Raw genomic sequence first — 22,370 nt, 5'->3', positions numbered from 1 at the left:
TACCTCTCTGTAACTCACAGAACCTGAAAAAGTGAATGATCTTAATGTCAGTGAAATCAGGACATCCTCTATATTTCTGAACTGGACTGACCCACAGGGTCAAAGGTCTTTCTATAGAGTAGAGTGGACAGATGGAACAATAAACATGAATAAGACTGTGACTGAGACTAAAGTAAATGTCACTGAGCTGACTCCTGGAGTGAACTACACTTTCACTGTCATAGCAGTGGCTGGAGACAACAGAACAGAAAGTGACGTAGCAACACTTTCTCAATGCACAAGTAAGATGAAGAGTATGACATTTTCTGATCTGGGGGCTCGTGCTCTGTACTGTGTCACTGTTTCATTTTTTATTTTTTGTTTCTTAGTCTTTCAACTTTTTAGGATAGCTTTTTGTTCTAGTGAAGCAGTTTCTTCAAAAATTAATGAAATCCATTTCACAGGAAGACTTCAAATCTAAAAACACTTTTTATCCATGCGTGACATGTTTGTTTGCTTTTTACCAAATTAAGTTTTTGATTTATTTACATATCCTCTCAGGTTCTCCTTAATTCAGTCCTCTTGATTCTTACCTGTTGCAGTCACTGCTTATTTTGTTGGCTCAACAGTTCTTTTGTTTTCTTCTTCCTCCTCATGTACTCTCCACTCATAGAGCCTGAAGTAGTCACGAGTCTCTCTGCTGTTAACGTCACAACATCGTCTATGTTTGTGAGCTGGACTAAACCAGTGGGAAACAGCTCCTTCTATAAAGTACAGTGGACAGGTGGAGGAACAAGTGCCTCTGAAAATGTCTATGAGACGTTTAAGAACATTATTAACCTGACTGCTGGTGTCCAGTATGAAGTAACTGTCACTGCAGTGGCTGGTGATGGTTATACTAAAGGACAGAGTGCTACTGTCACCAACTACACAAGTAAGCGAGCATTTAAATGTTTTTCATACTGTGAATTAGTGACTGTCTGCTGAGGATATCTGGTAAAATAAGGAGTCTTCTATCATCATAAGATAAGTGAAATTCAAAGGAAAGTAGAAGTAGAAATCCAGATGTAGAAGAAGAAGCCCTTTGAAGTGAGAAGGTTGGATCTCTCACCGATGTGTCCTCATATAACAGCTGTAGTTGTGCTCACTCTGTGTTTGAGTAACAGCTCCAATAATGGTTTGCATTTCTTTTGTGCGTCTAGTTTAGATCTTCCTCTGAACTTCCAGCTGCATGAAATGTTACAGGGTCAGCATGTTGCTGCTCGTGTGTTTTTACTGTAACTTTGAGACAGAGGAGACTTTAGCCGATATTTTAATTCTTACCCATGTAATGACTTCTCCCTTACAGAGCCTGAAGTAGTCAGGTGACTCAGTGTTACTGCTTTCACAACGTCCTCTGTATCACTGAAGTGGACTGAACCAGAGGGAAACAGCTCCTTCTACCTTGTAGAGTGGACAGATAGACATTTAAATGAGAATCACAGTGTGAATAACACATATATAACCATCAATGCACTAACTGCTGTGTACACATTTAGAGTTACTGTAGTGGCTGGTGATGAGCAAACTATGGGAGCTGCAGAGTTAATTTCACTGTATACACACAGGAATTCAACATCTGAATGAATTTGTAATCAGTGTTTTTCAAACGCTGTCCCTTAGGTGTTCTTTACTAAATTTGCAGCATATTTGATGATGTCATTTTCTAAAGTTACAATTATAGTAATCTTAGTTTTGTTATTTTTGCATCTACCTCTCTGTAACTCACAGAACCTGAAAAAGTGAATGATCTTAATGTCAGTGAAATCAGGACATCCTCTATATTTCTGACCTGGACTGACCCACAGGGTCAAAGGTCTTTCTATAGAGTAGAGTGGACAGATGGAACAATAAACATGAATAAGACTGTGACTGAAGCTAAAGTAAATGTCACTGAGCTGACTCCTGGAGTGAACTACACTTTCACTGTCATAGCAGTGGCTGGAGATAACAGAACAGAAAGTGACTTAGCAACACTTTCTCAATGCACAAGTAAGATGAAGAGTATGACATTTTCTGATCTGGGGGCTCGTGCTCTGTACTGTGTCACTGTTTCAGTTTTTATCTTGTAGTTTATTATTGGTTTGTCAACTTTTTAGGATAGTTTTTTTCTAGTGAAGCAGTTTCTTCAAAAATTAATGAAATCCTTTTTACAGGAAGACTTCGAATCTAAAAACACTTTTTATCCATGAGTGACATGTTTGTTTGCTTTTTTACCAAATTAAGTTTTTGATTTATTCACATATCCTCTCAGGTTCTCCTTAATTCAGTCCTCTTGATTCTTACCTGTTGCAGTCACTGCTTATTTTGTTGGCTCAGCAGTTCTTTTTTTTTCTTGTTCTTTCTCATGTACTCTCCACTCATAGAGCCTGAAGTAGTCACGAGTCTCTCTGCTGTTAACGTCACAACATCGTCTATGTTTGTGAGCTGGACTAAACCAGTGGGAAACAGCTCCTTCTATAAAGTACAGTGGACAGGTGGAGGAACAAGTTTCTCTGTAAATGTCTATGAGACGTTTAAGAACATTATTAACCTGACTGCTGGTGTCCAGTATGAAGTAACTGTCACCGCAGTGGCTGGTGATGGTTATACTAAAGGACAGAGTGCTACTGTCACCAACTACACAAGTAAGCGAGCATTAAAATGTTTTTCATACTGTGAATTAGTGACTGTCTGCTGAGGATATCTGGTAAAATAAGGAGTCTTCTCTCATCATAAGATAAGTGAAATTCAAAGGAAAGTAGAAGTAGAAATCCAGATGTAGAAGAAGAAGCCCTTTGAAGTGAGAAGGTTGGATCTCTCACCGATGTGTCCTCATATAACAGCTGTAGTTGTGCTCACTCTGTGTTTGAGTAACAGCTCCAATAATGGTTTGCATTTCTTTTGTACGTCTAGTTTAGATCTTCCTCTGAACTTGCAGCTGCATGAAATGTTACAGGGTCAGCATGTTGCTGCTCGTGTGTTTTTACTGTAACTTTGAGACAGAGGAGACTTTAGCCGATATTTTAATTCTTACCCATGTAATGAATTCTCCCTTACAGAGTCTGAAGTAGTCAGGTGACTCAGTGTTACTGCTTTCACAACGTCCTCTGTATCACTGAAGTGGACTGAACCAGAGGGAAACAGCTGCTTCTATCTTGTAGAGTGGACAGATAGACATTTAAATGAGAATCACAGTGTGAATAACACATATATAACCATCAATGCACTAACTGCTGTGTACAGATTTAGAGTTACTGTAGTGGCTGGTGATGAGCAAACTATGGGAGCTGCAGAGTTAATTTCACTGTGCACACACAGGAATTCAACATCTGAATGAATTTGTAATCAGTGTTTTTCAAACGCTGTCCCTTAGGTGTTCTTTACTAAATTTGCAGCATATTTGATGATGTCATTTTCTAAAGTTACAATTATAGTAATCTTAGTTTTGTTATTTTTGCATCTACCTCTCTGTAACTCACAGAACCTGAAAAAGTGAATGATCTTAATGTCAGTGAAATCAGGACATCCTCTATATTTCTGAACTGGACTGACCCACAGGGTCAAAGGTCTTTCTATAGAGTAGAGTGGACAGATGGAACAATAAACATGAATAAGACTGTGACTGAAGCGAAAGTAAATGTCACTGAGCTGACTCCTGGAGTGAACTACACTTTCACTGTCATAGCAGTGGCTGGAGATAACAGAACAGAAAGTGGCGTAGCAACACTTTCTCAATGCACAAGTAAGATGAAGAGTATGACATTTTCCGATCTGGGGGCTCGTGCTCTGTACTGTGTCACTGTTTCATTTTTTATCTTGTAGTTTATTATTTGTTTGTCAACTTTTTAGGATAGTTTTTTTCTAGTGAAGCAGTTACTTCAAAAATTAATGAAATCCTTTTTACAGGAAGACTTCGAATCTAAAAACACTTTTTATCCATGAGTGACATGTTTGTTTGCTTTTTTACCAAATTAAGTTTTTGATTTATTCACATATCCTCTCAGGTTCTCCTTAATTCAGTCCTCTTGATTCTTACCTGTTGCAGTCACTGCTTATTTTGTTGGCTCAGCAGTTCTTTTGTTTTCTTGTTCTTTCTCATGTACTCTCCACTCATAGAGCCTGAAGTAGTCACGAGTCTCTCTGCTGTTAACGTCACAACATCGTCTATTTTTGTGAGCTGGACTAAACCAGTGGGAAACAGCTCCTTCTATAAAGTACAGTGGACAGGTGGAGGAACAAGTTTCTCTGTAAATGTCTATGAGACGTTTAAGAACATTATTAACCTGACTGCTGGTGTCCAGTATGAAGTAACTGTCACCGCAGTGGCTGGTGATGGTTATACTAAAGGACAGAGTGCTACTGTCACCAACTACACAAGTAAGCGAGCATTAAAATGTTTTTCATACTGTGAATTAGTGACTGTCTGCTGAGGATATCTGGTAAAATAAGGAGTCTTCTATCATCATAAGATAAGTGAAATTGAAAGGAAAGTAGAAGTAGAAATCCAGATGTAGAAGAAGAAGCCCTTTGAAGAGAGAAGGTTGGATCTCTCACTGATGTGTCCTCATATAACAGCTGTAGTTGTGCTCACTCAATGGCTGTGTCCCAATTCAGGGTCTCCACGCTTGAAGTACGCACACTACGCGTACTACGTACGGTGCGTACTATAACTACGAGAAGTGCGGAAGTGAGAGGCTTGTGAAATGGGACGGTCTAGCCTTCGTCTCACTGTTCAGGTTGCCTAGCAACCATGATACTAACCGCGAGAAACGTTTCATACAGCATTGTTTGACAGAAATGAAGGAGAAAAAATGTTTTGTTTGTCATTCATTTTTGTCATGACATCACTTTGATTAGTTGAGTATCTGAGGCTGAGACCACGGGACTGTAAAACATTTTTTTTGGGCTGCATTTCTGTACTGAACAGTAATTTCAAGATTAGTTAATAAATAACAATTAGCTAAAGTTGTTCATGAGACTAAAATCATCACACTGTGTTAATGTAAATATAATATGGCCAATATTATATGTATTGTCAGATTATTATGATATATATGTATAAAAAAAACCACCCAGCACGCCCCTGCGGACCTTTTTTTTTTTTTTATCCTTTAAGCTCGGGTCCTCTACCAGAGGCCTGGGAGCTTGAGGGTTCTGCGCAGTATCTTAGCTGTTCCCAGGACTGCGCTCTTCTGGACAGAGATCTCCGATGTTATTCCCGGGATCTGCTGGAGCCACTCGCCTAGCTTGGGAGTCACCGCACCTAGTGCTCTGATTACCACGGGGACCACCGTTACCTTCACCCTCCACATCCTCTCGAGCTCTTCTCTGAGCCCTTGGTATTTCTCCAGCTTCTCGTGTTCCTTCTTCCTGATATTGCTGTCATTCGGAATCGCTACATTGATCACTACAGCCGTCTTCTTCTGTTTGTCTACCACCACTATGTCCGGTTGGTTAGCCACCACCGTTTTGTCCGTCTGTATCTGGAAGTCCCACAGGATCTTAGCCCGGTCATTCTCCATCACCCTTGGGGGCATCTCCCATTTTGACCTCGGAACTTCCAGGCCATACTCGGCACAGATGTTCCTGTACACTATGCCGGCCACTTGGTTATGGCGTTCCATGTATAACCTGCCTGCTAGCATCTTGCACCCTGCTGTTATGTGCTGGATTGTCTCTGGGGCATCTTTACACAGCCTGCACCTGGGGTCTTGCCTGGTGTGATAGACTCCAGCCTCTATGGATCTTGTACTCAGAGCTTGTTCTTGTGCTGCCATGATTAGTGCCTCTGTGCTGTCTTTCAGTCCAGCTTTGTCCAGCCACTGGTAGGATTTCTGGATATCAGCCACCTCCTCTATCTGCCGGTGGTACATACCGTGCAGGGGCCTGTCCTTCCATGATGGTTCCTCGTCTCCCTCCTCTTTCTTGGGTTTCTGCTGCCTGAGGTATTCACTGAGCACGCTGTCAGTTGGGGCCATCTTCGTGATGTATTCGTGGATGTTTCTTGTCTCATCCTGGACTGTGGTGCTGACACTCACCAGTCCTCGGCCTCCTTCCTTCCGCTTAGCGTACAGCCTCAGGGTGCTGGACTTGGGGTGAAACCCTCCATGCATGGTCAGGAGCTTTCTTGTCTTGATGTCAGTGGCTTCTATCTCCTCCTTTGGCCAGCCTATTTCCCCAGCAGGGTACCTGATCACGGGCAGGGCGTAGGTGTTGATGGCCCGGATCTTGTTCTTACCGTTCAGCTGACTCCTCAGGACTTGCCTCACCCTCTGCAGGTACTTGGTGGTTGCAGCTTTCCTAGCGGCCTCTTCCTGGTTCCCATTCGCCTGCGGGATCCCCAGGTACTTGTAACTGTCCTCTGTGTCTGCAATGTTGCCTTCTGGTAGTTTGATCCCCTCAGTTCTGACTACCTTCCCTCTCTTTGTTATCATCCGACTACACTTCTCCAGCCCGAATGACATCCCGATGTCATTGCTGTATATCCTGGTAGTGTGGATCAGTGAATCGATGTCTCGTTCACTCTTGGCATACAGCTTGATGTCATCCATGTACAGGAGGTGGCTGACAACTGCTCCGTTCCATAGTCGGTATCCGTAGCCAGTCTTGTTAATGATTTCACTGAGGGGGTTCAGGCCTATGCAGAACAGCAGTGGGGACAGAGCATTTCCTTGGTAGATCCCGCACTTGATGGTGACTTGTGCTATGGGCTTGGAGTTGGCCTCTAGTGTTGTACGCCACATCCCCATTGAGTTCCTGATGAAGGCTCTTAGGGTCCTGTTGATCTTGTACAGTTCTAGGCATTCCAGTATCCAGCTGTGGGGCATTGAGTCATAGGCCTTCTTGTAATCAATCCAGGCTGTGCACAGGTTGGTCAGTCTGGTCTTGCAGTCTCGGCTGACTGTCCTGTCTACCAGTAGCTGGTGTTTTGCACCTCTGGTATTCTTGCCAATCCCTTTCTGTGCCCTGCTCATGTATTGACCCATGTGCCTGTTCATCTTAGCCGATATGATGCCTGACAGGAGCTTCCATGTAGTACTGAGGCAGGTTATTGGTCGGTAGTTGGATGGGACCGGTCCCTTCTTGGGGTCCTTGGGGATCAGGACCGTCCGACCTTCGGTTAGCCATTCTGGGTGCCTCTCGTTAACTAGCAGCTGGTTCATTTGTGCTGCTAGACGCTCGTGGAGTGCAGTCAGCTTCTTCAGCCAGTAGGCGTGAACCATGTCGGGCCCTGGTGCTGTCCAACTCTTCATACTGGAGACCAATGTTCCCTCTAATTTTTCATGTGTCTGAGTGAACACACAAACTCCCTGAGCGATCCCTTGGATCACTGTGAGCGACATCAGACGTGTGCACTATGGTCACGCCAGCATCGAATCCATCCAAGTTACATGGTTTATTAAAATAATCAAATTACAGCATTTACATTTATGTTAGACTACTTTTAATTAACTGCTTTAGCCCACTTATAAATGAACATTTAAAAAATCTTGTTCATGACCTGTGTAGTATGTTAACACTATTGGAAGTAAAAATAACTTGAACTCCAATTTTGAAAACACACTTTTTTTCTTTTTTTCATAAAGCTCTGACTTGTATTATGAGTCTGTGGTCTGGGAGAGAGTCCTGTAACTCTCTGTCTGCCAAATACAGTATATAATGACCAATGTTGGGCAATTAATTATATAGTTACTTCTTCAAAAAAGTAACTCAGTTTGGCAAACAACAAAGTTTTTTGCAGCTATTTTTTTTAATGCAGCCAGGGCGTTTTTAAATAAACATTTCAAACTATTTACAGAACAATCAGGTGTTCTGCATCAAATCTGATGCCACACAAATTATTTGTGCCACTCCAAAAAATAATTTCTGTCCACTATGAGATAAAGGAGAACAACAGCCTGATACCTGCAGGCCTGACAACAGGAGATGTATCACTCCTGTAACACCTGTAACATTCAGCAGTCGCCTCATTGTTCTGACACACACAACAAAACTATTGACTACACTACACACTAACTACACACTAACTACACAAGATTTGCGCTAAACGTCTCAAATCACTCACATCTCAAAACACCGCCGTCACTCCTAAAACTTCCCCCCGTTTCTTAACAACTAGATGCCACATTGCCATATCATTTTTTGATTGGTCGACATGGTACTTTTTTCGACCAATAAGAAAGGGTGGGGGTTGGTTTTGTTTTTGCGCACTCTCCGCCTGTGTTGGTTTTCCTTGTGAAACGCCGTTTTTACCGTTTCTTCCCGCAGTAAATATAAACAACGACAGTATTCAGGAAGAAAACCAAACATTGCAGATATTTTTATCATAACTCTGGTTTTACATGGCCTATCAACACAATTTAAAAACTGGTATAAAGTCCACACTTTTTCCTTTTTCAATTGTTCCGTCTGTCCTTCTCACATCTCCAGTGGTTGTACACGTTGTCATTAACGTGGCTTCACTCCACATCAGCCACGCCGCTTTGCCAGCTAAAACACCGGTGTCGGCACATAAGGACGCTGTCATAGCCTGTCAACGACGTTGATTGGCTGCGTATATACGAATGTGAATCGCATCATTGGCTGGGCTATGGGATAAGGTGGCATCGTTCTAATCCCATACGGGAGCAGCCAGTCACTTACTGACTAACACTGCAAAACAGAATTGTTAAAGTTTTAATTTTAATTTCAATTCAGGTTAGATTTTTTTTTTGTGCGCAACGCAGATTTTCTGTGCGCAGAGACCGTGCCAGCAGTGCGCAATTGCGCACGTGCGCAGCTTAGAGGGAACATTGCTGGAGACCCTTTCTTGGATGTCTGCCACTGTTATGGTTACTGGACCCTGTTCAGGGAGGTCGCTATGGTCTGCCCTCAGATCCACTAGCCACTGAGCATTGCCGTTATGGGTTGCGTCCTTCTCCCATATGCTCTTCCAGTATTGCTCCATCTCCAGCCTTGGTGGTGCTGTTCTCTTATTGTTCCCTTGCCACTGAGCGTACACCTTTGCTGGTTCTGTGGAGAACAGCTGGTTTATTCTCCTGCCTTCTATCTCTCTGGTGTACCTCCCCAAGCGGCTGGCCAAGGCTGTGAGTCTTTGCTTGGCAGTTTCCAAGGCCTCAGATATGGACAGCTTCCTGCACTTCTTAGGCACCTTCTTCGTCGTGCCTTTCTGCAACTCCGTTAGTTGGCTAACCTCCCTTCGTGCTACTTTGATCTTGCCCTCTAGCCTCCTTCTCCATGGAGGGTACTGCCCCTTGTGGCTGTTCAACTTATAGCCAAGCATCTCACTGATCACTGCTGCCATATTGTAGATCAGCTTGTTAGTCTAGGTAATCGTGGCTGTAGGTATCATCCGTAGTGCTGCATTAACATCATCTAGCAGACCTTCTGAGGGTACTTCACGTAATCTTGGTGACCGGCTATGGGAGATCCAGGTTTCAAGCTTGGCCATGATCCTGTCTTTCAGGTCAGTTCCTCTCGCACTCAACGATCCTTCTATCTATCGCACTTGGGGCTTTGTACCCAATCTTGGGTGGGGGTGATGATATCTCCCCCCTGACCTGGCGTCCTGGCTCCCCCTTGCCGTAGCATTTATGTTGTACCTCGTCAATCTCTAGCTGTGAGAGCAGTCCCTTCTTTCGAATGTTGGAACACTGAGCTACTAGTTGTTTCGCCGTCATTGTGGATGTTGGGTATCGAAGAATCGGAATTAGCCTATCGGAATCGTCTGGTTAATTCCGATATATATATATATATATATATATATATATATATATATATATATATATATATATATATATATATATATATATATTACAGCAGTGAGCTTGAACTCTGGGTCAAAGATTCAAGTTGCAGTTATTTATATTTACTATGACCTTAAATCTTCACTCAAAGACAAGTATCTTTGACAGTGTATATATAGATGTATTATACATAAGAGACAAATATTGTTCGTTTAACATGTTGGCATTATTACATTTGGCTCAATGCTTACATACATGTGTAGACTGATATATTAAATATTCCTTTATTGGGTGAGAAAATCATACCATGTCATAACTGCTTGAAGTCATACAGAATAGATATCAGAGCCTCAAACAGGCTGACTTCTGCTAAATGGGTCAAACTGGGCAGACACATAACATCCTTATAGAATATGATGTAACACTATAGATAAACTTACCTCAGAATATATAAAGCATATAAACAATCACAGCAATATGATGCAACAAACACAGCAGTACTACTAATCCAAAATACTCAAAGCTTCATAGAACTGAAACAAACATCAGTGTTTTTCAAACGCTGTCCCTTAACACATATATAACCATCAGTGCACTAACTGCTGGTTACACCTTTAGAGTTACTGTAGTGGCTGGTGATGAGCAAACTATGGGAGCTGCAGAGTTAATTTCTCTGTATACACACAGGATATGCATCTGAATGAATTTGTAATCAGTGTTTTTCAAAAGCTGTCCCTTAGGTGTTCTTTACTAAATTTGCAGCATATTTTATGGTGTCATTTTCTAAAGTTTAAAATATGTTTATGTCAGTTTTGTTATTTTTGAATCTACCTCTCTGTAACTCACAGAACCTGAAAAAGTGAATGATCTTAATGTCAGTGAAATCAGGACATCCTCTATATTTCTGAACTGGACTGACCCACAGGGTCAAAGGTCTTTCTATAGAGTAGAGTGGACAGATGGAACAATAAACATGAATAAGACTGTGACTGAAGCGAAAGTAAATGTCACTGAGCTGACTCCTGGAGTGAACTACACTTTCACTGTCATAGCAGTGGCTGGAGATAACAGAACAGAAAGTGGCGTAGCAACACTTTCTCAATGCACAAGTAAGATGAAGAGTATGACATTTTCTGATCTGGGGGCTCGTGCTCTGTACTGTGTCACTGTTTCATTTTTATTTTTTTGTTTTTTGTTTCTTAGTCTTTCAACTTTTTAGGATAGCCTTTTTTTCTAGTGAAGCAGTTTCTTCAAAAATTAATGAAATCCTTTTCACAGGAAGACTTCAAATCTAAAAACACTTTTTATCCATGACTGACATGTTTGTTTGTTTTTTTTTACCAAATTCAGTTTTTGATTTATTCACATATCCTCTCAGGTTCTCCTTAATTCAGTCCTCTTGATTCTTACCTGTTGCAGTCACTATTTATTGTTATTGTACTAACAGTTCTTTTTTTTTTCTTCTTCCTCCTCATGTACTCTCCACTCATAGAGCCTGAAGTAGTCACGAGTCTCTCTGCTGTTAACGTCACAACATCGTCTATGTTTGTGAGCTGGACTAAACCAGTGGGAAACAGCTCCTTCTATAAAGTACAGTGGACAGGTGGAGGAACAAGTGCCTCTGAAAATGTCTATGAGACGTTTAAGAACATTATTAACCTGACTGCTGGTGTCCAGTATGAAGTAACTGTCACCGCAGTGGCTGGTGATGGTTATACTAAAGGACAGAGTGCTACTGTCACCAACTACACAAGTAAGTGAGCATTTAAATGTTTTTCATACTGTGAATTAGTGACTGTCTGCTGAGGATATCTGGTAAAATAAGGAGTCTTCTATCATCATAAGATAAGAGAAATTCAAAGGAAAGTAGAAGTAGAAATCCAGATGTAGAAGAAGAAGCCCTTTGAAGTGAGAAGGTTGGATCTCTCACCGATGTGTCCTCATATAACAGCTGTAGTTGTGCTCACTCTGTGTTTGAGTAACAGCTCCAATAATGGTTTGCATTTCTTTTGTACGTCTAGTTTAGATCTTCCTCTGAACTTCCAGCTGCATGAAATGTTACAGGGTCAGCATGTTGCTGCTCGTGTGTTTTTACTGTAACTTTGAGACAGAGAAGACTGTAGCCGATATTTTAATTCTTACCCATGTAATGACTTCTCCCTTACAGAGTCTGAAGTAGTCAGGTGACTCAGTGTTACTGCTTTCACAACGTCCTCTGTATCACTGAAGTGGACTGAACCAGAGGGAAACAGCTCCTTCTACCTTGTAGAGTGGACAGATAGACATTTAAATGAGAATCACAGTGTGAATAACACATATATAACCATCAGTGCACTAACTGCTGTGTACACATTTAGAGCTACTGTAGTGGCTGGTGATGAGCAAACTATGGGAGCTGCAGAGTTAATTTCACTGTATACACACAGGAATTCAACATCTGAATGAATTTGTAATCAGTGTTTTTCAAACGCTGTCCCTTAGGTGTTCTTTACTAAATTTGCAGCATATTTGATGATGTCATTTTCTAAAGTTACAATTATAGTAATCTTAGTTTTGTTATTTTTGCATCTACCTCTCTGTAACTCACAGAACCTGAAAAAGTGAATGATCTTAATGTCAGTGAAATCAGGACATCCTCTATATTTCTGAATTGGACTGACCCACAGGGTCAAAGGTCTTTCTATAGAGTAGAGTGGACAGATGGAACAATAAACATGAATAAGACTGTGACTGAAGCGAAAGTAAATGTCACTGAGCTGACTCCTGGAGTGAACTACACTTTCACTGTCATAGCAGTGGCTGGAGATAACAGAACAGAAAGTGGCGTAGCAACACTTTCTCAATGCACAAGTAAGATGAAGAGTATGACATTTTCTGATCTGGGGGCTCGTGCTCTGTACTGTGTCACTGTTTCATTTTTTATCTTGTAGTTTATTATTTGTTTGTCAACTTTTTAGGATATTTTTTTTCTAGTGAAGCAGTTACTTCAAAATTAATGAAATCCTTTTTACAGGAAGACTTCAAATCTAAAAACACTTTTTATCCATGAGTGACATGTTTGTTTGCTTTTTACCAAATTAAGTTTTTGATTTATTCACATATCCTCTCAGGTTCTCCTTAATTCAGTCCTCTTGATTCTTACCTGTTGCAGTCACTGCTTAGTTTGTTGGCTCAACAGTTCTTTTGTTTTCTTGTTGGGACCAGGGCCACAGCCCAACTGTGTCATCAGCCCAAGTCCACTTCATGACGCAAAATGTAACATGGGCCGAGCTTGTTGTGAGCATGACTTGAGCGAAATGTCCTGCGAGCCATACCTGCAGCATTGAGTGAACTGTGAACAGACTCTGTCCATGTGAGATGTGATGACCAGGTCGCGAGTTGTGAGAGCTGATATAGCAGAGAGTTGATTCTAGTTTCTGATTAATATGTTCCGTCTGGCTATGGGTCTGGGGGTGAGAACCAGAACTGAGACTGACTCGAACTCTGAGTGCCAAACTGAAAGATTTCCAAACCTCCGAGATAAACTGAGGGCCATGATCTGAAACCTTTTCTTCCTGTATGCCAGTTGAAAAACACAATTGATCACAAGTTTAGCAGTCTCAGGAGCGGAGGGTAATTTGTCTAGAGCAATAAAATGAGCTGACTTATGTTATGTCAATAATGGTGAGTATTACAGTGTTGCCTGAGTATGTGGGGAGATGAGTAATGAAGTCCAGTGATATGTGTGATAAAGGTCTGGCTTAGGGTTGGAGAAATCCAGAAGGGTGCTAGTTAAGGTTTTTACTCGGTTGACAGATTGAACAGGCCACAACATATTCCCTTACATCCCTTTAGGGGGAGATTCCCACCAAAAGTTTGGTTTGAGCAAAGAAACAGCCCTTCTCACGCCAGGTGACCGGAGGATTTGGTGGCATGGATCTAGTTGAGTATGGAGGCACGGGCGGATGGAGGCACGTACTGCTGATCATGGTAGTGATGGGATTTCCGGCTCTTTTTAGAGAACCAGCTCTTTCGGCTCGGCTCAAATTCCAAATGACTAGGCAACAAGCCACTAGGCAACATAAGCTCTGCCTCTAGCATCCTGGAGCACTTCTGTTGTGTTTTGGATTTTGTACGTGTTTTGGAGTTTGTACGTGCTTTGTCTCTAGCGGCCACCGTAAATATACTTTTATTTATTCACTCCAAATAAAATGTAATAAATAAATCATATAATACAAAAACCGACTATTTACATTTCAACTTTTAGCTATTTAAATTTTCATCTTTTTCCTTTTAAACAAATTTAAAGTGAAACAACACAAAACACTGCAAACCACAACACTATTAAATATAAATATAAAAAAATATGAAAACAAAAAGAAGATGCACATTCTCTGTCATATGGGCCTGCATGAATAAATCTTTTATCATCCACAACTGAAAATAGTTGTGGATGATTACTATACCTTTCGCTCGCGTGCGGAGTGAAGCAGAAAAAAAGTGCGAGAGAGAGGGTGAGAAAAAGAAAAAAAAAAAACCACGGCTCCCAATAAGGAGCCGGCTCGCGTCGTTCACTTCAAAGAGTCGGCTCTAAGAGCCATTTCGTTCGCGACCGACACATCACTAGATCATGGGCATCGGCACTACGCTCACACCAGAGCAATGTATCCACTACAACAATAAAGGGTTTAGCAATATTGGGGTAGACCAGGATTGGAGCAGAAGTGAATAATTGCTTTAATTTGGAGAATTAAAGTAACTCTCCAAATTAACCTCACCTCCAAGCTTAGAGGAAGTGAGGTGACTAAGGGGTGTGGCTACCTGACTGTAGTTAGGATCAGACATGTATTTTATGTTCCTCACTGGACTTGGAAAAAAATTAAAATGCCATTAAGATCCTTTAATATGTCGTTCACTAGAGCCTGAAAGACTGCAGGGGTGTTAGTGAGGGCGAATGGTATAACTAAATAATCAAAGTGACCTAATGGAGTGTTGAAAGTGGTTTTCCACTCACCTCCTTCTCAAATGCAGACTAGATGATATGCATTGTCTAAGTCGAGTTTAGTGAATACAGTGTCTCCATGGATGGTTTCAAAAGCTGCATTGATGAGTAGCAGAGGGTACTTATTTTTAATGGTGACTTTATTCCACCCTTGAAAATCTATACAGGCACAGAGGGTCCGATCTTTCTTAGAAAGAAAAAAACCCTTCACCTATCGGAGAAGAAAGAGGACAGAAAGATGATTCCAGCTTCTAGAGACTCACAGATGTACTTTTCCATGGCCTCCCTTTCTGGCCGAGATAGATTATAAACCCTGCTGGATGGCAATTGCACAGTCAGAGGGCAGCAGGGGAAGGGATATTCGATGGGAACAACGGAAAGGTCAGGTAAGAAAAGGGGTGGTGACGGAGGAGTTCGGGTTACCAGTGGGCAGTGCTGGGGTAAAGCAATTTGCCAGACAGAAAAGGCTGGAACTAGAAATCTTATGGCTGGACCGGTCTGTTTGAGTGGTGTGTCTTTAACGAAGGTTAGCTGAGAAACAGAGGCGTGTCTTGAGAGTTGAACGTAAAAAAGGTGAGTGTCCTGATGGTGTCCTGATGGTTGCCATACGTAACTAGACAAACAGGTTCAGTTCAGTGAGTAATAAGGGCAAATACCTGATTGTTCAGAGCGGTAGCCATGATAGGCAGGATAAATGGAACAAGCGGGATGCGTAATTGGTTGGCAAGTTCCAAGTCAATGAGATTTTCTTCTTCCCCTGAATCTACGAGAGCATGAAGTGAATGAGTGATCGGAGTCAAACTGAGGGTGACTGGAAGCAACAGCTGGGATTTGGAAGAGGTTATGGATTCGCCCACCTATATTCCGAAACTTACTGGCAAGTGGAGCCTTTTGGCTGTACTGCACAAAAGGCAATAAAATGGTTGGACGCACCACAATAAAGGTATTCCCAAAAGTGAAAAAATCTATCCCTCTCCTTGTGAAACAAACAAGAGCAACCGGTTTGCATTGGTTAAGATGGTGGTTCTGTCGTGGAGAAAGAGGGAAGCAGTGTGGAAATGGACATCGGAAGCGACGAGGTGGAATAGGTAATCGGAGAAGAGCGTAAGAATGGGACTTGTAGTTTTTTCAGCCTCTCTCTCCCTCAGGTGGTTGTCTATCCTTAAGGATAGAAAGACCAGATCCTCAAAAGAGGAGGGTTCACCGCACAGGCCAATAGATCCATCGTCTGAACATTTAAAGCTTGAAGAAAAACTCCAAGGGGGCATGATCAAGTCAGCCGGATTCGGCGGCCACAGTGCAATAAACTATCACAAATTCTGCAACACTGTGCTTTTATTGACACAAATTTAGCAGTTTCGTAGCTCGTAGTTTCGTTGCCCTTAAAGAAAGGGTGAGTGACAGCCTTTTTCCAATTTCCCAAGAAACTCATCATACGGGCAGGATGAGATCAGGTGAGACCTCATCCTGAATAACGATTATAAAGATGCCAAAATTATTGGTTCTACAAGTGATCGTTTTTATTAAATCAACTGGCTGATTGTGATTGTTATTACCTGTACTCACGTATCCTCTCAAGTTTGCCCTTGAATCAGTTCTCCTCAGTAGCGGTTTTAGATACGGGCGACACGGGCGGTTGCCCGGGGCGGCATCGTGGTGGGGGGCGGCATCACGGGCATCGGCAAAAAAAAAATGCTCGTACTCATGCTGCCCCGACATCATGCCAGCGCATATTGGGAATGGCATAGGCACCGATCGGTTTTCTGTCGCCAATTTGCTGGGAGTAAGGGTGCCCTTGCGAGGTGCGCCTGCTGCTTGCGGCACAGGGAGGAGAGGGCGGGGCGGCGGGGGATTCTCTGGGTGGCTGGAGCAGCATCTAATAACCAACTCGCAAAATAAAACAAAATAAAAACAAACCAACAAACACGAAAACAGCAGACATTATGATACAGACTTATAATTTGCACCGATGTTTTTTCGAAATTCTATACGCGAAAAGTGAGCGCGAGAGCCCTCGGTGCGCCTGCTCGCTGCTGAAGTCAAAGTAAACTTTATTATCATCTCCGCTACATACAGTCCAGTATATAGAGAGACGAGACGACGAGGCTCCAGTTACAGCAGTGCAAGTAAACAAACAATAAATATAAGAAGAGTAAGAAAATAAATATACACTTTAGGACCAGGGGTAAAGGGATCAATAACAATTTAAAATGTATATTTTATATTTTGTTGATTTAAAGTCTCACACAACCCGTTTTTAAAGTTTAAAAAAAAGAGAAAAGAAGAGGAGTGTAGCGACTTCCACAGTCGCTAGAGGCCGGGGACTGAGCCTGCCTATTTGCCTGACGCGCTGTCAACTTTACGCAATAATGCGAGAGGTGGAATTGCTTGCTTGTTTATTAAAGTGCTTGAAAAGTTTACAGAGCAATGTGATCGGCTCGCGATTCAAACTCTTAAAACATCACAGCTCTAATGCAACAAGGGGAAACTCGTTGGCTGCGGTCAACAAAAACTACGGCTACCCAGCCCTCCTCTCTGTCAAAATCAAACCAGTGAAAGACAGACTGACAACGCCCTCTTAATGTCACCGCTAGCACCCACGTGACTCTCGTTACACATCACCATAGCAACCAAACAAATGAAAACCCAGTGATCATTAAAATTCAATACATTTAATTATGGCTCCTACAAGGAGAAACGAGCAAAAGATACAGGTAAGCAGATGTGTCATTGGATAATGGCAGGTCATGTATCCTAAAACATTAAGAATCAGAATACTTTCTTAATCCCTAAGGAAATTATGTGGGTTACAGCTCCTCCAAGAAGAAATGGTAAAAATAGTAACAGTAACAGACTAAACTCCAAACAATATATACAATAATATAATATTAATTAGTCAGTGTCAATTGTTGATTTGTCCTGTTCTCATTGTATGACGAATTATGATGTCTGTGTGGTAGCCGTTTGCATACTATGCATACTCTCTCTCTTCATATATAGGGTCATATATATGTGTGTGCGCGTGCGTGCGTGCGTGTGTGTGTGTGGGGGGGGGGGGGGGCAGTCTGATGAGTGTTAGTTTCTACTTTCTACAACCTGAGGTTGTGGTTAGCTCCAGAAGAGGGAGTAGACAGGTGGACAATCAGGCTAGACCAGGGGTCGGCAACCCTAGGCAAGGGTTAACTGATGGCACGACCATAGCTGGACTGGCCATCGGGCATACCGGGCATTTGCTCGGTGGCCCGATGATTTTTTATTTTTTATGTATTTATTTTTTTGTAACGGTGTAAACAATGAAAGGTGCCAGATGCTGGCCGGTGTGTAAAAATAACTCAGTTGTTTGGTGGTGGCATCGTGGAGCTTCCACAGATTCAGTAACATTAGCAAGTGGCGGAGCCAGCAGGTGGATGAGAGAAAGGGGAGGCAGGAGGAGCAGAGACCCGAGGCGGCCGCCGGTCCGAGTGTCAGGTGAACTGAACTTCAAGTAAGAAGTTATGACCTGCAGTCTATCTGGGTCAGATATAAACCAAGTTTAGGTGTAGTTTATTTTTGTTGTGCTGACTTTTTACAGTCAGTTACAATAACTCGTACTGCGTACTAGCTAGCATGACGGAGTTTCTATACAGCTGGGTGGGTGCTATGATGTTACTGATAGTGAACTTTATTTTATTCATAAGTAGAGTTGCCAACCATCCCGTAAAAAGACGGAATCGTCCCGCATATAGAGAAATTATTAAGCGTTTCGTGTTGAGCTGAGAGGGGACGCAGTTTGTCCCGTACTTCAGCTAGAATGAAAAAAGACAAAGCTGGATTTATTCTGTCGTTACGCTGCAGCTGCCTCTTCTTCTCTCATTCTCTCCCCTCTCTCTCCTGTTGCTACTTTAATTATGAAACTGATCAATGATCAGCTGATCGGCTTTTCTCTCTTGTTTATTTATCGCCCACTTTGCGCCAGAAAGAGGAAACCAGCTGATATCGCACTAAACAACAGCAGCACGTTTAAGCTTGATCAGCTGTTGTTAGAATTTATTTAATATTAATTTCTAGTATCAGCTGAGGTTTGCTGGAGCCACAGCCGTAAAAGCTGCCGGTCATTATGTCGGTTTGGATATGTGGTGAGAGGGAAACATGAAGATGAAACCAGGAGATGTCCTTACTGAATCATCAGAGCTGAACAGGTGATGGAGAAACAGGTTTACCTTTTAGGTGACATGAATGAGTTGAAGGGAAGTTATGAACTGTTTCTGAGAGTCAAATAACACCAGGATCTTTTTCTAAGTAGCTGACAGCTGGTAACTGTGCAGGGGCGGATCTAGCAAAGTTTTGCCAGGGGGGGCAGGTGGGGCATTAACAGGGAAAGGGGGGCACAAAGAAATACTTTCTTATTCTCATTTAAAATGTCTGGCTGTTATTAAATAATTATCTGAAGCTTACAACCAAAGTTTTTATCTGACGTAAAATGTATAGAAATCATACATATACCAACAAGACAGTGTTCATCACTGTCACAACAGCGTTTGTTTTCATTCAAAGGCTTTATGGCTTTAATACCTGGTGGGCCGGTCTTTAGTCAAAATGCCCGGGCTGATTTTTTGTCCCAGTCCAGCCCTGGGCACGACACGCAGTGAATTAATCTGAGAAGGTGCATCAAAAAATAAATGGCCGCGCCAGCGGTGCACATCGCAAATCAGCTCACATAGACACATTAGTTGTGCCGCTTCTTAATGACGGTATCTTAGCTAACAACCCCAACTACCAGATTCAACTTGTAATTGGCTAAAAATAACTTAGCCTACCAGTGAGTGGGACGTTGCTAGCTTTCCACATTTTGACCCTTCAAAAGCTTCAGGAGCTTTCCGCTCAGCACAGCATCAGCACCACGGAAATACATGGATACATCCGTAGACTAAAGACACAATGCATTTTTGGGACTTTCAGGTGTATGGACCAATGTTTTATTTTCTGATCAAACCAGAAATCTTTAATGAGCAGCTAAATTTGTCTCACATTAACTGTTGAAGCAGCTGGACTCCACAGCTGTCCATGTTCATGGAGCTTGCATTTTCACCTGCTGGACGTCACTACCTGACAAGTTTAACTGTCTTCAGAACATTGCAGAGGCCTTATTGACAGTATTTGGCTCTACATATCTGTGTGAGCAGATTTTCTCTCACATGAAGAGTGTCCTCAGGTAGCCGTCTGAATGCTGGACACTTGGAGACCTGTGTCTCTGAGTGGGAGACCAGAGATCACATTAACATGTATTAACAAACATGCCATATTGGCTTAGTTTATTTTTCTTATCATTGTTGTGAGGAGACCATAAATAGCATTTGTATTTTCTGTTGTACAGTTCATTTGCTGTTATGGAGTTCTTGTTATGGATAAAAACAAGAAAAATAGCTGATAACTATTCGCTGATGGCTGCCAACATCTGCAAACAAATATAATTCTATAATGTGGTTCTATATAGTGTGTAACTGTTAATATAGAGTGTTATTGAATTTATTGCTAATGCAATCATATGGCACACTGACTTCTGAGGAAATTTTAAATGGCACTCGCCATCAGAAAGGTTGCCTACCCCTGGGCTAGACAATAAATGTCCAAATACTGCAGCTGAGTGACTGGTGACATAGAGATGGCCATGCCGGGTTTAAGGGCAGCCTGGCTGATTACTGCCGATGGGAGACAGGTGAGTGGAAGTGGCCAGGACTCCACCCCAGGGCGGATCCGGGAAAAACACAGCAGGCAGAGGAAAAACACCAGCCGCTCACTCGGACCATGACATATTGTTCATACAGTGAATCGGTTCTGTGAGGACACTTTATAGATAAAAGACTTCCATGATAGCAAATATCATGAAATGAAACAGTATTATTGCATGTCCAGATGAGAATAACAGTTAGACTGACTCGCTTTAGGCTTTGGCTGGTCTCTGCTCTTGCTGTTCGTTCGCATGGTGTCATCATGGCCAGTGTTGGGAAGGTTACTTTTAAAATGTATTCCACTACAGATTACAGAATACATGCCCCAAATGTATTTTGTAATATATTCCGTTACGTTACTCAGTGAGAGTAACGTATTCTGAATACTTTGGATACTTCATATATTGTCGTGCTTTTTACAACTACATGAATGTATTATTGCTGTGTGATTTATTACTATTACTTAAGGTTACTCGCCATATCGATACCAACTGGATGTTTAAATCTTAACATAAAATGAGTAACAGTAGGGTGGACATTAGGTAAGGCTGCACTTTTTGCAGCGATCTCGTATAGAAAACTGTTTCACACGTATATAAAACAGGTCCGCGGCTCCGAACCGTAGTAAAGGGACCTCTGACTAATACGTCGGGTTCGTGTCGGGCTCGTAGCCGAAAACTAGCTTTACTTTGTTGTCTGGGTCAACTTTGCCAGCGAGAGACAGAGAGAGGCGTTGAAAGGCTGCTCCAATGGAACTTATTGTTTCAGAGGAAAACAGGAACACAGCGTACAGTCGAGTCTTAATAGCTTACTTACAACTGGGCTCGTCAGGCACTCTTCTTGGCTGCAGTGGTTATTATTTATTTATTTATTTATTTTTATTTTTATTTTTTTTTAAACCTGTCCCGTTTGGTTCTTTTGCCATCAGAATTATTGTCTAAAGGCGAAGAAAGATGCCCAACGGATTTACTTTACCAAATGGACCATCCCAGCCTTGCCGTAATGGTCCATTTGATTTACCTTTTATTGTTTATTTTATTTTATTTTATTTAATTTTTTTTACTTGCTAGATACGGGACAGGGGAAAAGAAAAGGGAGAAAGAAAGAGGGGGGAAAAAACAAAACAAAAACAAAAAAAACAGCGGAGAAGAGGGACGGGGATAAAGGGCAAAAAACAAAAACCAACAAAATAAGCAGACAAAAAATACATATATCGATCACCTGGATCACCTGTTGAGAAAGAAAAAAGAAAACAAGCAGAAGAAAACGAGAGTAATAGAATAAACAACATCACAATGATATATGGGAATATAACACTAAATACTTAATATTAAACATTATTGTGCAGCACGTAAGATCGACAGCGCACAGTGTGCTTTGAGGTAGGAGCCAAAAAGGGTGTAGTTTGTGTGTGTGATCACCTGTGTGTACACCTGTGAGCATGAGCGCGCTTGTATTTAAAAGGTTCCTTCATGTAATGATCTGCTAGAGGGTGTGGGGGGCCACAGTCCCATCCTTCAGGGCATGAAGCAGGTATGGAGGAGATCAAAACTCCAGACATCCAGAGGCCCCCAGAACACAAGAGACCAAGGAAGACCAACAGAGGGGCAGCCGCGCCACTGTCCCAGAAAGAGCTGAGGAGAGTCCCAGATGAGGGATCACTCAGCAGCCGCGGAGCAGAAGCCAGGGGGGGTTGCAGTGACGTGCCCGTGAGCTCCGCCGGCAGCCAGCTGTGCCTGAGTGACCGAGCCCCAGGCCGAGAGGCCGAGGGCACCCCACCCCCGAAGTGGCCCGAGCGAGCCCCAGGTTCCAGGCCCCGATAAGCAGCCACCAAGGAGTGAGCCGGTGTGTACCCGGACGCCCACCCCCGGACACAAAGAACCACCAACGCATCGATGTCTGAGGGCGTCTGCCACCGGCAGGGGAAGTGGTGGG

General features: G+C 42.3%; 1 protein-coding gene across 1 annotated transcript in view; it reads left to right on the top strand.

Annotated features, from left to right (window-relative positions):
• The window catches only part of LOC134631853 (titin-like), a 60,287-nt gene that overhangs the window by 21,476 nt on the left and 16,441 nt on the right, over positions 1-22,370 (top strand). Inside the window, 8 exon segments of the mRNA XM_063480409.1 lie at positions 21-281; positions 653-913; positions 1,328-1,388; positions 2,446-2,645; positions 3,482-3,742; positions 4,117-4,377; positions 10,595-10,855; positions 11,239-11,499. Of these exon segments, the coding sequence (XP_063336479.1) occupies positions 21-281; positions 653-913; positions 1,328-1,388; positions 2,446-2,645; positions 3,482-3,742; positions 4,117-4,377; positions 10,595-10,855; positions 11,239-11,499 (1,827 nt within the window).

This window comes from Pelmatolapia mariae, linkage group LG7 (assembly GCF_036321145.2).
Source record: "Pelmatolapia mariae isolate MD_Pm_ZW linkage group LG7, Pm_UMD_F_2, whole genome shotgun sequence".
NCBI classification, from domain to species: domain Eukaryota; kingdom Metazoa; phylum Chordata; class Actinopteri; order Cichliformes; family Cichlidae; genus Pelmatolapia; species Pelmatolapia mariae.
The sequence above is the reverse complement of the archived record's forward strand: the minus strand, read 5'-3'. Positions and strand labels throughout refer to the sequence as shown.